This window comes from Electrona antarctica, assembly GCF_951216825.1.
Source record: "Electrona antarctica genome assembly, chromosome: 18".
NCBI lineage: Eukaryota > Metazoa > Chordata > Actinopteri > Myctophiformes > Myctophidae > Electrona > Electrona antarctica.
This window is the reverse complement of record NC_136799.1, coordinates 13916918-13933816: the sequence shown is the minus strand read 5'-3', so window position 1 is coordinate 13933816 and position 16899 is coordinate 13916918. Positions and strand designations below refer to the sequence as shown.

At 43.8% G+C, this 16899-nt stretch overlaps 1 protein-coding gene across 2 annotated transcripts in view; it reads left to right on the top strand.

The window, feature by feature from the left end:
- The window catches only part of col12a1a (collagen, type XII, alpha 1a), a 97703-nt gene that overhangs the window by 63524 nt on the left and 17280 nt on the right, over positions 1-16899 (top strand). For both annotated transcript variants that reach the window (XM_079527922.1, XM_079527921.1), the window contains 12 exons: positions 124-276; positions 913-987; positions 1478-1617; positions 2232-2355; positions 3153-3296; positions 4139-4303; positions 5037-5075; positions 6191-6329; positions 8719-8861; positions 9335-9444; positions 15240-15398; positions 16359-16436. In XM_079527922.1, coding sequence (XP_079384048.1) covers positions 124-276; positions 913-987; positions 1478-1617; positions 2232-2355; positions 3153-3296; positions 4139-4303; positions 5037-5075; positions 6191-6329; positions 8719-8861; positions 9335-9444; positions 15240-15398; positions 16359-16436 — 1469 coding nt within the window. The remainder of the gene's footprint in view (positions 1-123; positions 277-912; positions 988-1477; positions 1618-2231; positions 2356-3152; positions 3297-4138; positions 4304-5036; positions 5076-6190; positions 6330-8718; positions 8862-9334; positions 9445-15239; positions 15399-16358; positions 16437-16899) is intronic.

Here is a 16899-nt window from a genome sequence, read left to right as displayed (position 1 = left end):
TTGAGAACTGTTGAATAATTTGACACGTTAAGTTTGGACTTTGGAGTGTTATGTTCATGATTAACCCTTGTTTTTGTTTTCCTCTGTGCTCTTCTCTTGTATCCTAACCCTATCCTCTCCCAGCCTCTAACAAGGGAGCTCAGGAGATCACCGTCAGGGGTTCCGAGAGCACTTACTGTTTTGACGGCCTGACCCCTGACGCCCTCTACAACGCCACCGTCTACACCCAGACCCCCAACCTGGAGGGACCCGGAGTCAGTATCAAGGAGCGCACGTGTAAGGGAAATCCTCCTCTTTCGATGGATGGTGTTGCATAAAACTCTAATAATGTGGATGCACATGGATCCACAAGGGAATGGCTCCAATGTGGATCTGGGACTTCCTGCATGTGGCCAGCCCGGTAGTCCTGTATGAAGCATCTACAGTATGATGTGTGACTCCACATGTGGCCACGGTTTCTGCCTCATCGAGGCATCACCCTTGACTTCCATTATACAATTACATTAGATGTTTCAAAAAGAAAATGAGTGGAGGTAATTCTGTGGCTTAATACTGACAGTGTGCACATTAAGATTATTGGCTGATCAGTCCAGCGGTATGCGAGATTTGCTCCAGACACACAGACGGACACATACAGACCGACCGGCCCTCTTATAGACTGCTAGACTACTGCAGACTGCAGAGACACCTAAATAGACGCAAGATTCAAGAGCATGAGTGATCTTGTAGCTCTTCACGTGACTTGATCATTGCTATCACTACTGTAAATAGCATAATTGTGAAGCTTGAGGTAATTTTGCATCAGTTAAGACGACTTTCTCATCGTTGTGCCTTGCACACCAAGCACTGCATCAGACCGTGCTGCTGCCTTCAGCTGTATGTTATGTTCATGTAATGTATTTTGTGTTGCAGTGGTCAAACCCACTGAGGCCCCCACGGAGCCTCCTACGCCTCCTCCTCCAGCCACCATCCCTCCTGCCCTGGATGGTAAGATGCTGCAAGATGCTAGCATGCTACACGTACGCAGTGTTGGACATGATGCTGTGGAAATTTAAGTTACTCCCTAGTTTAAGTCCCTTAAAAAGTAATAATATTAGTTTACTTGTTACTTACAACATGTTTAGCCAGCTCCTTCTAGAACTGAATCCTCTCCATTGGAACAATAACCTCACAGGAGGAGTCACCAATCAGCCAATTCGAAACTCTAGTTTGATTACAGTTTTGGCGATTACAATTCCTTACACTACATGTTACTGGAGAAAGTAAGTACTGTTATAGTAATATATTACTTAGTGGCCCAACACTGCATGTACGGATTGTACGCAACCTCATATATCCAAAACTGTTACTTTTCAGGATTCAAATTTCAAAAGTAGCAGATGTACAAGCTCAAAGCGTGTCGCTTAGCGCTGCGCTTTGTGGTGGGGTCATCAGCCCAGACCCTTCGTTACTGACCCAGTTATTTTGCTTCCCTCAGTGTGCAAGGGCGCCAAGGCAGACTTGGTGTTCCTCATCGACGGTTCCTGGAGTATCGGAGATGACAGCTTCCTCAAGGTGATCCAGTTTGTCTTCAGCATGACCGGAGCCTTTGATGTCATCAGCAATAAAGGCATGCAGGTAAGTCCACCTTCTGGGGCGACTGTGGCAGAGCACGTCTTCCAATTATCCGTGGGTCGGCGGTTTGAATCCCAGCTCCTCCTGTCTACATGTTGAAGTGTCCTTGGGCAAGACACTGAACCCTCCATTGCCTCCAATGAGTCTGTTGGCGCTAACTCGCCACCATTGGTGTGTGAATGTGGGAAGTGAGGACGCTGGAGTCGACTGTTCGCCGATTCACCTCCCAATCTATGAAGGAATGAACAATGAACAAAGCAAAGCGCTTTGAGCATTTGGAAAAGCGCTATAAAATTCATTATTAATTTATTGTTATTATTATTATTTCTATCTCTGAAGTTCACATGTCTCGCTGAATATTCATTCGGACAGTTTTTTGGACCATTTGTTGTTTTGTTTTTTGAAGATTGCAACAACATGGGAACAGACTATTTTCAAACTTTTTTTTGTCATTTATGCTGGAGTTTCATTCATCGGCCATTCTCATGCTCCACTCTTTTGTCAAGCTGCAATTCTTTTGAACATTGTTTTTGAATATTTTTGGCTTATAATGCCATGCCCAAAATGGATACGGCAGATTGACGGTGGCTAATGAATCTCTTGTCTTCTGGTGACAGATTGCATTTGTGCAGTACAGCGACGAGGCTAAGACTGAGTTCAAGCTGAACAGCTACCAGAACAAGGGCACAGTGCTGTCTGCTCTGCAGATGGTCCGCTACCGGGGAGGAAACACCAAGACAGGTACACAGTACATCATAATAGTTCAAAGTGCTTCACAGCCGGGATAGTGTTCAAATAACAATTCACAATTAAAAGAGATAAGTCTGACATAACGATGAACATAGCAAACATCAGGTAAAAACACAGCATGCCTAAAACATGGGCATAAAAGGACAGGTATAAGATTCCAATAATAAATCTGCAATAAAGCGCCGAAGTCCTGACGTCACTCGCTCATCCCCTGGTTCACGGAAGTAATTTCTCTATGGAGAATAACATGGGTTCATCTTAAAATCGTTTCATATAAGCATTGTGGTCCAAAAATAAACAAGCTGTCACAGCGTTATTGTCAGGGAGGTGTCTCTGTATCGTTTGCGACAGTCAGTCACTCTGCTCACTCATATATGATACAGTCTGTTTTTAGCGAAAATGTAACTAATTCAGTAGCAGTAACAATAGCACTTTCTCTCAGTCAGTTGATTCTTCATATCCATATGAGTGAAACGGCCGGGATGACATGTTTATTTTTCAAACACAGTTCTTATATGAGGCGATCTAAAATCCCCCTATGGGGATTACAATGCAAATACAAAGTACATGAACCCGTGGATTTGCGCCCTCTACCGATATTGACGTCACACTTCGGTGCTCTATTAACAATCATCTTGGCTCAGCAGTAGAAATGTGGGTGCTTGCTTGCATGTGTGACTGGTCGTTCGAGTCCCATGGCTCTTATCGTTTGCAGCTAGTAGGAACTCTATGCAGAAGAGTTTGGTTGAATCCAGTGGTGTCTCTCTCTGTCGTCGTCCTCTCTCTAGGCGTGGCGCTGAAGCACATCAACGATAAGCTGTTCACGTCGGAAGGCGGCATGAGGAGGAACGTTCCCAAAGTGCTGGTGGTGGTCACAGACGGACGCTCCCAGGACGAGACCAAGAAGAACGCTGAGAAACTGCAGCACCAAGGTACGTAGGATGGCGTAGCTAAATTCAATACAGAGTGCAATGTTAAATAAAGAAAATCTAGGGCGGCTGTGGTTGTGGCGGCTGTGGCTGTGGCAGTAGGTAGTCCAATTCAGCGGGTCGTCCAATGATTCGTGGGTTGGTGGTTTGAATCCCAGCTCCTCCTGTCCACATGTTGAAGTGTCCCTAGGCAAGACACTGAACCCTACACTGCCTCCAATGAGTTGGTCAGTGCTAGCTTGCCACCATTGGTGTGGGAATGTGGGAAGTGAGGACGCTGGTGTCGACTGTTCGCCGCTTCACCTCCCAATGTATGAATGAATGAACCTTTGTAAAGTGCTTTGAGCACTTGGAGAAGCGCTATAAAAATGCAATTCATTATTACTTTGTAAGTTGTACTTTTGAATAGGCTACTTTAATATATGAAGTACCTTAACTCAAGTACAAATTTGACTGATTCTAGTACTGGGGTTAAGTACTATGTACAGCACCTCTCCTAGGGGATGTTGTTCAATCGTTGTTATGTTTATGTTTATTGTTTTGTAATTTGTATATAAATGCAACCGGGCTGTTTTGAATTAGTTACACTCCCAAACCCAACTTTTTCTTGGCCACATCAAATGTGATAATGCAGCGGTCTTTGACTAACGGAAGCTGTCTTGTATCTGTGTGTGTGTGTGTGTGTGTGTGTGTGTGTGTGTGTGTGTGTGTGTGTGTGTGTGTGTGTGTGTGTGTGTGTGTGTGTGTGTGTGTGTGTGTGTGTGTGTGTGTGTGTGTGTGTGTGTGTGTGTGTGTGTGTGTGTGTGTGCGTGTCTGTTTGTTCGTGTGTATGCGTTGCCTCCTAGGCTACAGTGTGTTCGTAGTGGGTGTGGCGGACGTGGACACTACAGAGCTCCGAAACATCGGCAGCAAGCCCAGCGAGAGGCACGTTTTCGTGGTGGACGATTTCGAGTCCTTCGACAAGATCCAGGATAACCTCATCACCTTCATCTGCGAAACGGCCACTTCCAGTAAGGAGATTAAAGCAAAGATTAAATGCCACACTGATGTGCTTAACAAATGTGAAGAGGAAATTAAACAAAACCCAAAACCTTATTCTCCTAAAGAATGGAGTTATTCTTTGTAATTTTCCAGTTGTTTATTTTCATTCCTGTCCATATACTGTAACTCCCATCTTCCCTTGGATCTTTTGAATAACTTGGAGTAGTTCTCTTTCCATGTCAAATCGCTTTGACCTCAATTTACTGCCAAAGGAAGTGTGTTGAGAGAGATTAGTCACACTGACTATATACACACACTCATGCACACACTTGCTGCTAACTTCTGTTTCACACACATTGCAACTACACATATTTGTACTTTACTTTTACTAGTATTTCCAATACATTTACTTCTACTCCACTACATCTCAGAGGCACATATTGTACTTTTAATCCACTACATTTATTTGAAACCCTTAGTTACTAGTTACTTTGATTATTATTACAAAACATACATTAACCACTTTAGATTTCGGCCGTTTGAAAATATGTTATTTTCAACATATTTTTAATTATACCTGTACATTAAAAATGTGGTACTTTAAGTACATTTTGATGCCAACACTTTTGTACTTTTACTCAAGTACATTTTGAATTCCGGTGTACCGGTATTTCTATATTGCAGTATTGATACTTTTACTTAAGTAAAACATGCGAGTACCTTTCCCACCACCGATTACAACTTGTCTGCTCCCTTTTCCAGCCTGCCCGCTGATCTACATGAACGGATTCACAACGCCTGGTGAGTATGCATTGGTCACGTTGTCCGACCTTTACTAACCGTAACCCTAAATCTAACCCTAACCCTGACCTGTGTTTTAACCGGCCACGTAAGTCCCCTAACCTCATATCAGTCTTAACCGGCCACGTAAGTCCCCTAACCTCATACCAGTCTTAACCGGCCACGTAAGTCCCCTAACCTATCAGTCTTAACCGGCCACGTAAGTCCCCTAACCTCATATCAGTCTTAACCGGCCACGTATGTCCCCTAACCTCATATCAGTCTTAACCGGCCACGTATGTCCCCTAACCTCATACCAGTCTTAACCGGCCACGTAAGTCCCCTAACCTCATATCAGTCTTAACCGGCCATGTAAGTCCCCTAACCTCATATCAGTCTTAACCGGCCACGTATGTCCCCTAACCTCATACCAGTCTTAACCGGCCATGTAAATCCCCTAACCTCATATCAGTCTTAACCGGCCATGTAAGTCCCCTAACCTCATACCAGTCTTAACCGGCCACGTAAGTCCCCTAACCTCATACCAGTCTTAACCGGCCACGTAAGTCCCCTAACCTAATACCAGTCTTAACCGGCCACGTAAGTCCCCTAACCTCATATCAGTCTTAACCGGCCACGTACGTCCCCTAACCTCATATCAGTCTTAACCGGCCACGTAAGTCCCCTAACCTCATATCAGTCTTAACCGGCCACGTAAGTCCCCTAACCTCATATCAGTCTTAAGCAGCCATGTAAGCTAAGTCCCCTAACCTCATATCAGTCTTAACCGGCCACGTCCCCTAACCTCATATCAGTCTTAACCGGCCACGTCCCCTAACCTCATATCAGTCTTAACCGGCCACGTAAGGCCCCTAACCATGTATGTCAGTTTCACAATGTCTTCGCTTCGGCGGCAGTAATTCACTTCCGCATTTCCTAGTCACCTACTGCGCGGTAGGCAGTATGTAGAAATGTCCACACTGCCTGCATCGCATGGTCCAGATAAGAACATACTGGTGATTATCGGTTGATAACATTCAAAGTGGCTGTATGTTTACTGCCCACCGTTTCATTTTGTCCCGTCATGCGGCGTGCAATCTAATCCCCTGTGTTGACATGTTGTTGACACCCATCAGGCTTCAGGATGCTGGATGCTTTCAACATCACGGACAAGACGTACGGCGGCATGAGCGGCGTCTCCATGGAAACGGGCTCGTTCAACAGCTACATCGCCTACCGGCTGCACAAGAACTCCTTCATCAACCAGCCCACCAAGTACGTGTCGCAGCGTCATAAATGGCTGATCTACAAGCTCACACCGCGTTGCATGCGTGTCGCCAGGCGACAATTGGCTATTTCTACCTGGTTTGAGGCTTAAATGAGCACTTCATCCATTTTCTACCTTTACATAATTGGTCCTCTACTAATGCTCTATAATAAGACGGTGCCATTTTTGTCTATTCGCTGTGTGTCTCAGGGTGGGCTGTGGACAGTTCAGAAACCTACCTACCTACCGATTACTTCATCGGTCATTTCAAACGAGACTTCTAACTTAAAAAAAAAAAAAAAAAGCCTTCTACTTACCTTCTACTTACCAGTAAGAGAAAGGCTATAGTTCCCATTAGCTTGGAAATTGTAATCCCCATCAATCATGTCATTGGTATAGGCAGCTTTCTGAACTGACATGCAGAGCGAGTAGATGGAAAGGGTGCCATCTTACAGTATAATGAGCATTAGTGAGGACCAATGATAAGAAGATAAGTTGGAAAGTGGGTGCTCCTATAAGTGGTCAACACTCAGGAAAGGCTGTACGCATGCATTAGCAAACTGTACATGCATGCTTGTCTGCACTTGTGTGAAACAAGTGAGAGATCATTGGAGGATGTACAGTACTTGCTGGTTTCATATTCCTGTACACCTCAGCTGATGGATGTCTGTGCCCATCTGTGCACGAGTGTGGTTTTATGCCCATATTCTTGGTGATCCATTCATGACCACGCGTTCCTCTATTTCTCTTTGCATGTTCCCAAGTCCTTGGCCTCTTCTCTTCCTCTCTCTCTCTCTCTCTCTCTCTCTCTCTCTCTCTCTCTCTCTCTCTCTCTCTCTCTCTCTCTCTCTCTCTCTCGTGCACTATAGTCTTGGCCAGCCCATCATCATCATAATTCATAATGATCTTCAACGGCCTCCACAACCTCCATCCCCAGTGCCCTGTGGCCTTAAACCCACACGCCAGCCAATGTTTGTTGTTTCAGCTTGTGTAGTATGAGGTGTTGGTGTAAAAAAAAAAAAGATTGGGAGAGTTAAACCCTCCCCTGCCTGGGTGACCTGGCCCAACAGTCTCAATGGGAGCAAAGGAATCGCCCCCAGGTCGAGCACTCTGGCTCTTTATACGGCCCCATTAAAATGCCCTTAGGCAATAGTTGAACCACTCAACTATTCAAGGATCTTTAGCATGCTTTGTTAATTTGTTTATAATGAGTGTAGTCGGGGTGCATGCGGCCTAACAATCATTGACTTAACTCAACAAATGGAAACACTTGGAGCCACGGCTAGAGGAAGAGAGGGGACAGAAAAGACTTTCAGTATGCGGGTGATTTTTAACGAGGCCAGGGAAGAACTGGCAACCATTTACAGGTTCTACAGTCTACATCCTGTCAGGAAGGTTGAATAGTCTTACTGTTGCATTGCAAGCATTGTTGCATCTCTCTCCAGCACTAACTCACAGGGACTTGAAATGTGTCTTGTGCTGCAAACTTGACTCTTCGCCCTGCAACCGTTATCTTCATGGGTTTATGAAATTCTTGAACTTATCCAAATTAACATTCACAAGTGTGTTTTGGGATTATGGTGAGGTGGCAGCGTAGCCTAATTAGATCCCTGCTATACAGCCCTGATCTTTTCAATGGTCATGGGGTAACGCATTTTGAGCATTTATCGACATGCATACTAAAAGGTTGCCAACAAAATGTCTATGAATGCAAATTAATGAATAGCAGATCTACAAGCTCACAATGCATCACTTCGCGTCGCACTGCGAGCTTGTAGATCTGCTGTTTTCAGTACTACTTTTTTGAGGGGTGCTAGCCCCTCCTATGCCCAGTAGGAAACGGAAAAAATATATATTTACTCATAAACATTGGTCCGCGACTTGGGTCCGCGACATGGGTCCCGACTAGGGGCGGAATTCGTCAGGTACCTGACATTTAGATTCTGATTCAGAGGGCTATGCTTCGATTCATTCATATTAATTCGTTACGATTACGATTCGATTACCGATGCATCGCAATGCCAATGCTTGAAGAAACGTGATTTATTTCCCCCTCACTGTGTGATTAATTTACTTCCATTATCTTGTATTGCTAATAAAAACAAATGGAAGAGATATGTCAGGTTGTATTTGACAACACAAACAATTGCAGAAAATAGAAAAAAGATAAACAAGTATTTTTTTGTCAAATAATCAAATTTGCAATCAAATAATAATAATATATATTTTTTAAATAATAAAATAATACATTTTTGACATTTGTGAATCGATTAATAATTATGATTAACCTGAGAATCGATTTTATTTTCCACCTCTAGTCCCAAGCCACTGTTTGTGAACCAGAGCTCTGACCCACTTCCCATCACACGTGTACATGTTTGTGCTCTGTGCTAACAGGGAGATCCATCCGGACGGTCTTCCCTCATCCTACACCATCATCCTGCTCTTCCGCCTCCTTCCTGACACCGCCACCGAAGCCTTTGATATCTGGCAGATTTCCGACAGCAGCAATAACCCTGAGGTCGGGGTCACCCTCAACCGTAAGTCCCCCCCTCTCTCAATGTGGGCCTCGGCTGTCCCTGACCCAACATCTGCACAGCTGTGAAATTGTTCATTCCTCTTCGATCCCTTTCTGCCTCCCTCCTGGGGTTTCTTTCCCATTTTCCCATTTTGTTTCATCTTCATATTCGTAACGTTTTATTTTAGTTTTATTTGGACCGCTGTACATAGACGGGCAGTCCCAAAGGTGTGAAGAGTGATTCAGTTCACTACTTTGTATTGTCTTTTATAAGCGGACACTGCATGTTGAATGCATGTTATGTGATCCCTCACAATGGCCTTTATTATTCCGTCCTCGTCCTTGCTTTACATCGTGCCTCTGTACACCATGCCTCTGTACACCATGCCTCTGTACACCATGCCTCTGTACACATGTGTTCCTTTATGCGCACGTTGCGTGCCACAGCACATAGTGTCCCTGTCAGGGACTCACCAGAGACTTTCTTCTTTTCAGCTTCCAGCAAAACCATCACGTTCTACAACAAGGACACGCGGGGAGAGATCCAGAGAGCCACGTTTAATGAGGAGCAAGTGAAGCGAGTTTTCCATGGGAGCTTCCACAAGGTAAACACCATGCACAATTCCAATGGGAAGAATGCTGTATGTGTCCCATTGCAATATTATTCAAGCTTGGCAACTGTGAGACTAGGTGGTTTTTACTCTGCCTGAGAATCCTGAGGCGTGATCTCATTTCATGAATGATCAGAGATGATCTGGCACTGTAACTTGAGTGTTAGCAGATTCTGTTGAGACTTTGCGTGAATAATTTCAGCACATCTGTGGTTATCTGAATTGATCATTATTTTCAGATGTGTTTGACTATCATGTTCTTTTCCGTGGTGTTGGTTTTTGGTTACAATAGATTTTGTGTTGGAATTTTATGCACCCCTTAAGGCAAAGATGCTCATCTTTGCGGAAAGAATTCTTGGACACATTTAACCATAGTTGATGACCGTATGGGCGACATCCGCGCCTCATTTACTTGGCTAAACTACCTTTTAAGGTGAAGACCTTACTAGAAGCCAGAGCCAAGACCGGGGTTCAGGGTATCTCGTTACCCCATCACAATGATTCAAAGCTATCCATCTCTCAGCAGCAAAGGATTTGACGCCAAAGTATACTTAGGGCTTTTTTACACTTTGGCTTTAATCTTGGTTTTCTTCGACCAAAGGCAGTTAATTTGATTCATGGGTCAGAAAGGCTATAAATATAGTTAGGAGAAGAAGTCAGTGACCTTAGAGACCTAGCACAATACAGTGCTATTAGCCACAGAGGTCTCCCCATGTGCTGATTGGTTGCTGATGTGATGGTGGCTGACTCTGAGCTCCAAACTGTTGTGTAGTAGTGGTGGATTGAATCAGCTTTTGTTTGGGTTTATCTTGTTTGCGGTAAATGCAGCCCAGTGCATTATGAGTATGGCCAGGTTCTCATTGGCAAACAGAATGAAACAGCCTACTGTACAGTAAGTTGCCTTTGAGGTATTGTTTCAGGAATGGAAGCTTGACTGTAATTTTGTCCTCAATAAGCAGAATTTCCTTCTTTAAACCTGACTGTTTCTGACCTCAGAAATAGAATCCAGTTAGGTTTTTAAAGCTTAAGGAGATGCTGTTGGCATACGTCACCAAGTCTAAATAGAATTTGCCATGACTGAATTGGGATATTTCTCTTTCCCGTCTCGGAAATGTAGTGAATCAATTGATTAAAATGACAAATGAAGCCATTCATCACTGTGTCGAAACCTGTCATCTCTCGGGGTTCAATGTCAATGATACTATCGGGCCCGGCGGTTGAACAGTAGCAGGCTGGAGGCGGTGATATTAATATTATGAAATAACTATGTTTGTTTTCTTTTGCCAATTTCTTGTTCTTTTCCCAGCACTGGCTCAAACGGTACAGTGAGTTCTGGAGTGTACTGTCACGCCATGACTTTATACTGGCCCTGTGTCGTCGGGGAAAGCATTAATATTGAACCTCTTTGTTTATAATGATTTAGTCACATACCAAGTTGAACCGCCGTGACATACAGTTGTTTGTAAAGAGCCAGAGTCTCCCAGGGGCACAGCAGGGGGTTTAGGGCACAGCAGGGGGTTTAAAGGGGACATCAAACGCCTTGCCCTTCAACTCAAAGCAGCAGTGGATATAAAACATCCACTGTTATGTTCCCCTCCAACTGGAGGGCGTGATGGATTGAACAATGAAAGAGTTTATTTTTATGCCGTCCCGGAATGGCCTTAAACAGCTATATTCTTCACAGAAACAGAACGGCGCAGTAGGAGGGCAGTAGGAGGGCAGTAGGAGGGCAGTAGGAGGGCATGTGCAATTGTGAATCCGATTTTTGTTCCCAGGAAGAACAATGTACAGTTGGGTGCCACCGATATTGTCCCTTATTATTTGACCCATTTAGGCCTGACCTCAAAATTAAAAAAAATCCTAAATCCTCCAGTTTTCTGAAATAAATATTTTCACGATTTTTCAAAAATAGCAGACCTACAAGCTCATAGCGCGCCACTCGGTGGCGCGCTATGAGCTTGTAGATCTGCTATTTTTCAATAGCTAAATGATAACATAATGTTTAAAACACCAAAAGGGGTTCCCGCCCAAAATGGGTTAACTGTCCTTTTGCGCAGATCACGCAAACCTCAGCAAAAAGAAAAGGACAATATCGATGGCCTCCAACTGTACCCTTATTTTGAAACAAAAGTTCAACGTTTTCCTACAGTAATTACTACTACTAGGTAATCAACGGATTGACCCTTTTCTTTTTTCCTTAAACTACAACATCAAACGTCGCCCCACTTCCTTCCTGGTACTAGAGAGTACAGCTCTTGTCTTGTGCAGAGAACGCTTAGTAAAAAAATCCACTGTGGGAGATAGATTGGCTTTGGAATCAGAGTGAACAGTTAATGTATTTTCAATTCGACCGCTAGACGACTAATTAAAGGCTAACTTCATGAATGAGTGGGACCCTGAAAAATGGCTTGGTTCAGGCTAGATGCGAGTGACATCACCAAAGTGACATCAACGCTGCTCTAGTTGGATGCCAGCCTGCTGTGTGTGTGTGCGTGTGTGTGCGTGTGTGTGTGTGTGTGTGTGTGCGTGCGCACAAGGCTGACGCGTGTGTTTGTTTTGTTAAGACTGCGGCCATGTAGGAGCCTCCAGTCTGAATGTACCCTGTGTGGCTGCGTTGTGGTGCAGTAGTTGCAGAGCTCTCTGTAGCGGTCTGCCTACCTGCTTATTTGCTGGTCGGCCCAATGGGCAGCGGTGCCAAGTGTCGTACTGCTGCTGCCGCTGTGTGTTTATGTGTTGTCAGTGGTTTCCCAACACTTATGTCCATGGTCATTTACTGGAGTGACCCGAGTATCTGTGCTGAGGCCTCAGAGTTGAGGTTTTGACACAAACGACAGCTGAACTTAATGTCCGGAACAACCGTGACTCAGAGTCAAAGAACACACAAATAATGTTGACCCTCAGGTATAGGGTTACTGATTTTTACAGCACATTTATCTTTATGTACTGCAGCAACTATATACAAGTGGTACTAGTTTTTATTTCTGTTACCTCCAATTTGTTGCAATAAATGAGGTTTACAGTTATTTGTCAAGAATGCAAAAGAAGAAGAAAAAATGCTACATGAAAATGTCATTTCAAATGCAGCGTTTATTTTCATTGTCATGAGAATAGAAGAATAGAGTAACTGCAGTCAGTCACAAAACAACACAACTGTTCGTATATGGATATAAATAGTATGGCACATGCACGGTAATTTAAAAATAATAATAAAGCAAAATCCAGGTTGGAGAGGCCAGAGTCTACCTTGCTGCTGGCTGTTCATGTGGGAAAGCTCTTAGCAATAGTTTTAACAGACGCCGACGGCCCCTAGCTAGCGTGGCTGCGGGAGGGAATCCCTCCCTGTAGAGGTGGGGGGCGTCAGGGTGGGGGGGGGGGAGAGTAAGAGAGAACTTTCCTCTCGGACAAGGACATTTCTCCTGAACTCACGCTGACATTATATGCGTCGCCGTCGTAGAGTTTTGTGCCCCGAGGGCGGCCCTCGAATGGAAACAGGGGTGTGCTTTAGTGGTCGTAGACACACTACGATGTTTGAGCTTAAAGCCACACAACCTTAAGTTTATTATTGTTTTTTCTTTTTTCTTTTTTTTTGAAGTTCCTGAAGTCATTCAAACTTTCCTTTCAGGGACTGGATTGGGGAAGGCTGTCGTGCCAGTGTATGCACGCACTAATTGAGCAAGAGGGGGGGAGGGGGGGGAGGTGAACACAAAGCCAGAGCTCTTTATGGCGTTGGCCCTGCAGACTTTTCTCAGTGTTCTTTGACTGCACTCTTTGTACTCCCCCGTTTAGGACAGTATTTTGACTTGGATGCTTTCTTTTCTGCTAAAGAAGTCTGCTCATTGTGACCTGGCCAAGTAGAATTAATGAACTGAGAAGCCATGCTAGAAATGCGGGAAATGATTTAGTGACTAAACTCAAAGTAGCTCTCTATGCAATATTTCAAGTCCGGGCCTCTGATGAGCAGTGTCTTCCCAGAGCGGACATGGGAGCTTGCATTCTGGCAACAATAAAGCGAACATTGGTCAATGAAAGTGGAGATTTAATAGACAATATTGCGTTCTGTCCACCGAGACGGCCATTTCATGGAGTGGCTTTACATTTTAATTTCCGTTTTATTATCAGCGACACTAACTTGCTAACTCTCGGTTGCATTTTCGTGGAGGTAACGCACAATGCACCTGGGCCATTAACGGAATGGTGAGTGCACAAAAGTGTGAGCGTGAAGGCATAGGTTTAGAAATACAAACGGGGGACAAAGACCGAGCCAAGAACAATACAACGGAGTCTGATAGAAATCATGGAAGTATATCGATGGAGTCGAGGGGAAAGAACCTGAAACGTAACCAGATGTATACGGTATATACAGATATACTATCTGTATAATGTGGACAACATGGAACGTATTTATTTTTTCTTTTGATTTATACTCGGCATGCTCTTCTTTATTTAGACAGGCAAGTGTAGAAAGACAGGAAACTGAAGGCAGAAAGATGGTATGCAGTACATGTGAGACAAGACGGGTGTCAGACTCGAACTTGGTTGTGACTGAGGAGGAGAAGAAGTTAGACTGGCTCAACCAGACCAGACACGAGACACCCCATATGGAACATATTTATAATATGTAATACATGTCCATATTGTAGAGAGAGCCTTTACATTTAGAACTAAAACGTTCTTCATCATTCATGGCTTGACCATGGCATGTCCAGATCACTTGACAAAGTTGACAGTAAGCCAAGTCAACTGCAGTATAGCGATGGTTGTTCGGAAAGCTGGCTTTCATGAATCATTATTTTCCAGGGGACTGAACTGTATTTATTGTGTTTACGTATTGGTCAATGAGGTAATCCATGTATATACTGTATGTGTTAGTTGCACATCCCAGTATATCATTGAGAGTTATTTTGGTAAGCCCTCAAGAGCATCATGGTGTAATATACGTATCCATGCCAGGATCCTGGAGTAACAGACACCCCTGTGGTCTGCCTGACGGTCTGTTCTGTTGCCAAGGAAGTCAACTGTAATTTTCTGATTGGTTGCCAAGAGCTATGGCCTAGCCTGTGGTTGGTACAACTCTGTCGAGAGAAATGTTAGCTTGCTTTTACTTTTTTTCTTTCTTGACAGAAAGAAAGCTTGTCGGCCTGTTCGGCAGGGGGGAAATTTGCAACAGTGAGGGGAAAATATGGAAAGTGTAGCACTTTTCATGGGGCACCACAAATGGTATGATTTCAAGATGTGGTATATTATAGGATTCCCTGGACAGGAAATCTCAAAATCTGGCACCTTGTCATTGTAGTTGTTACACAATCACTAATGCTACATGGAAATGGCAACTGTTACACAGTACAGTATGTTTCTCTTCTTAATGTTCCGTTCATCTGTTAAGGCATGGGTTGGATGCCAAAACATGGGTTTCATGCCAAAGCTCTGACCACTCTTGTGTAATGTCAGAATGTGTAATTAGCATAATTCTGTGGAGACAAGATTGACTAAACATTTTACCAAATGCAGCGATTATGTGAAATACAGGATCAGCATCTTTGTAAGCATCACCGAGGAAGTTCACCGAGGTTGTTCCTACTCGCTTGGTTAATTTTTCTTATTTTGTCTTTTAAAGGGGCAGTCATTCCCCCTCTCAAGCCAAATTGAATGCCAAACCAAGTTTTTCCAAAGCTGTAAATGTCCTTGGTACCGACGCCAAGCATTTGTATTGAAACAAAGCTGCCAGGTGTTTAGCAATTAAACATTTTGAAAGTTTCACTAAACTTCTGTCCCTTGTGTCTTTCTCGCAGCTCCACATCACCATCACACCAGAGAAAGTCCAGCTCAGGATTGACTGTCAAGAGGTGGCAGAGAAGCCCATCAAAGAAGCAAACAACATCACATTGGAAGGCTATGAGGTGCTTGGAAAGATAAACAAGCCTGGAGGTGGAAAGAGGCAATCTGCAACAGTAAGTTATTTCATTTCATTTCATTTCAACCTTTATTTAGGTCTCGGAGAACACACTGAGAGCTGGGAACCTCTTTTTCAGCGGTGCCGTGATTTCAACAACAAAGTAAAAAAAGGGGGGGTGGGGATTGATATGTCCGACTGAAAGCGATCTAGTGGAACAAGAGAGCTGTACTTGAGTGAAGTATGTAAGGTGTTCCAAAGGTGTGCGGCGCACAGCACTTGTCTTGAAAGCAGATTTTCCAAACTCAGCGGAGGCATGCAGGAAATCAAGCATCAAATTGTCCTGAGAGCGTGTATGATAAGAAATAGTTTTACATTGTTTGGAAAAGAGAATTTAAATAAGAGGGTGAACTCCCAATTAAAGCTTTATAGATAAATAAGAACCAATGCAATCCTAGTCGCAAGGGGGGCTATCCAACCTTATTGTACAGTATGCAGTGATGGGTGTTATAGCTGTCGCCTGTTATAAATCTGAGGGGCAGAATAATAAACTGAGTCCAAACTTGTGTGGTAGCTGATGCATTTCTGTATATTTCTGTATATTATGTCCCCATAGTCTAGAGCAGAGAGGAATAGTGCCTCACTCTTCTAGCTCTTTCTAGTAGGCCATGGAAAGCAGGATCTATCGCATTAAAAAAAGGCCAAGCTTCTTTCGGCTATCTGCAACAGTAAGTTAAAAAATAGGAAACATACTCAAAGTTCAAAAGCTGGGAAAAATAGTTTTGGGGGGAATGTCGCAGAGGTTGTCAGGTTGAATTCATTCACCCAGATCCTCATCCAAACTGTATCTGCCTGGCACGATCAACAATTAACAACAGGCCACTTCTCACTCTCATCTCTCGGAGGGTCTCGATCTTGGTTTGCTCTGGCCTGATTTCTCCAAAACGTGCCTTTTTCATCCTGAATGGGAGCCATTTGTAACACCCATCATTGTTTCCCCTTGTCTGTGCTCTGTTAGTTCCAGCTCCAGATGTTTGATATTGTCTGCAGCAAGAGCTGGTCCACGCGGGACAAATGTTGCGATCTGCCTGCCACGGTAAGGGAAAACTGCATCTCGCTGGCTTTTGGAAAGTGTCATTATTGTAATTCAACGTCATTTGAACCTAGCAGTTGTACTCTCCTGCCGATGTTGTTTCTCTCTATCTCTGTCTGTGTTGAATCCATTTGGATGATTTAAAACATGCACTCTTGGAGGGAGAAGAAAACCAGGGGGAAAAAAATAAAACACCCCTTTTGTATTTTTCTTCTTCTTTTCCTATCCATCATCATCCAATGTTTAGACCAATGTTTGGAATGTATGGTCAGGGAATCATGGCTCTTACTCACGCATGTACTGTAGCCTATGGCTACGCCTTTAGGGGCATTGCAATTTACAATGTTTATGATACACACATGTTGCTATAGGCTATAGTCAGAAATAGGCTCCTCGTTGAAATTGTTGCCTGGACACAAATGAATGGGACATTGTAGCCTGTCTAATAGCACCATTCTGAATGTGG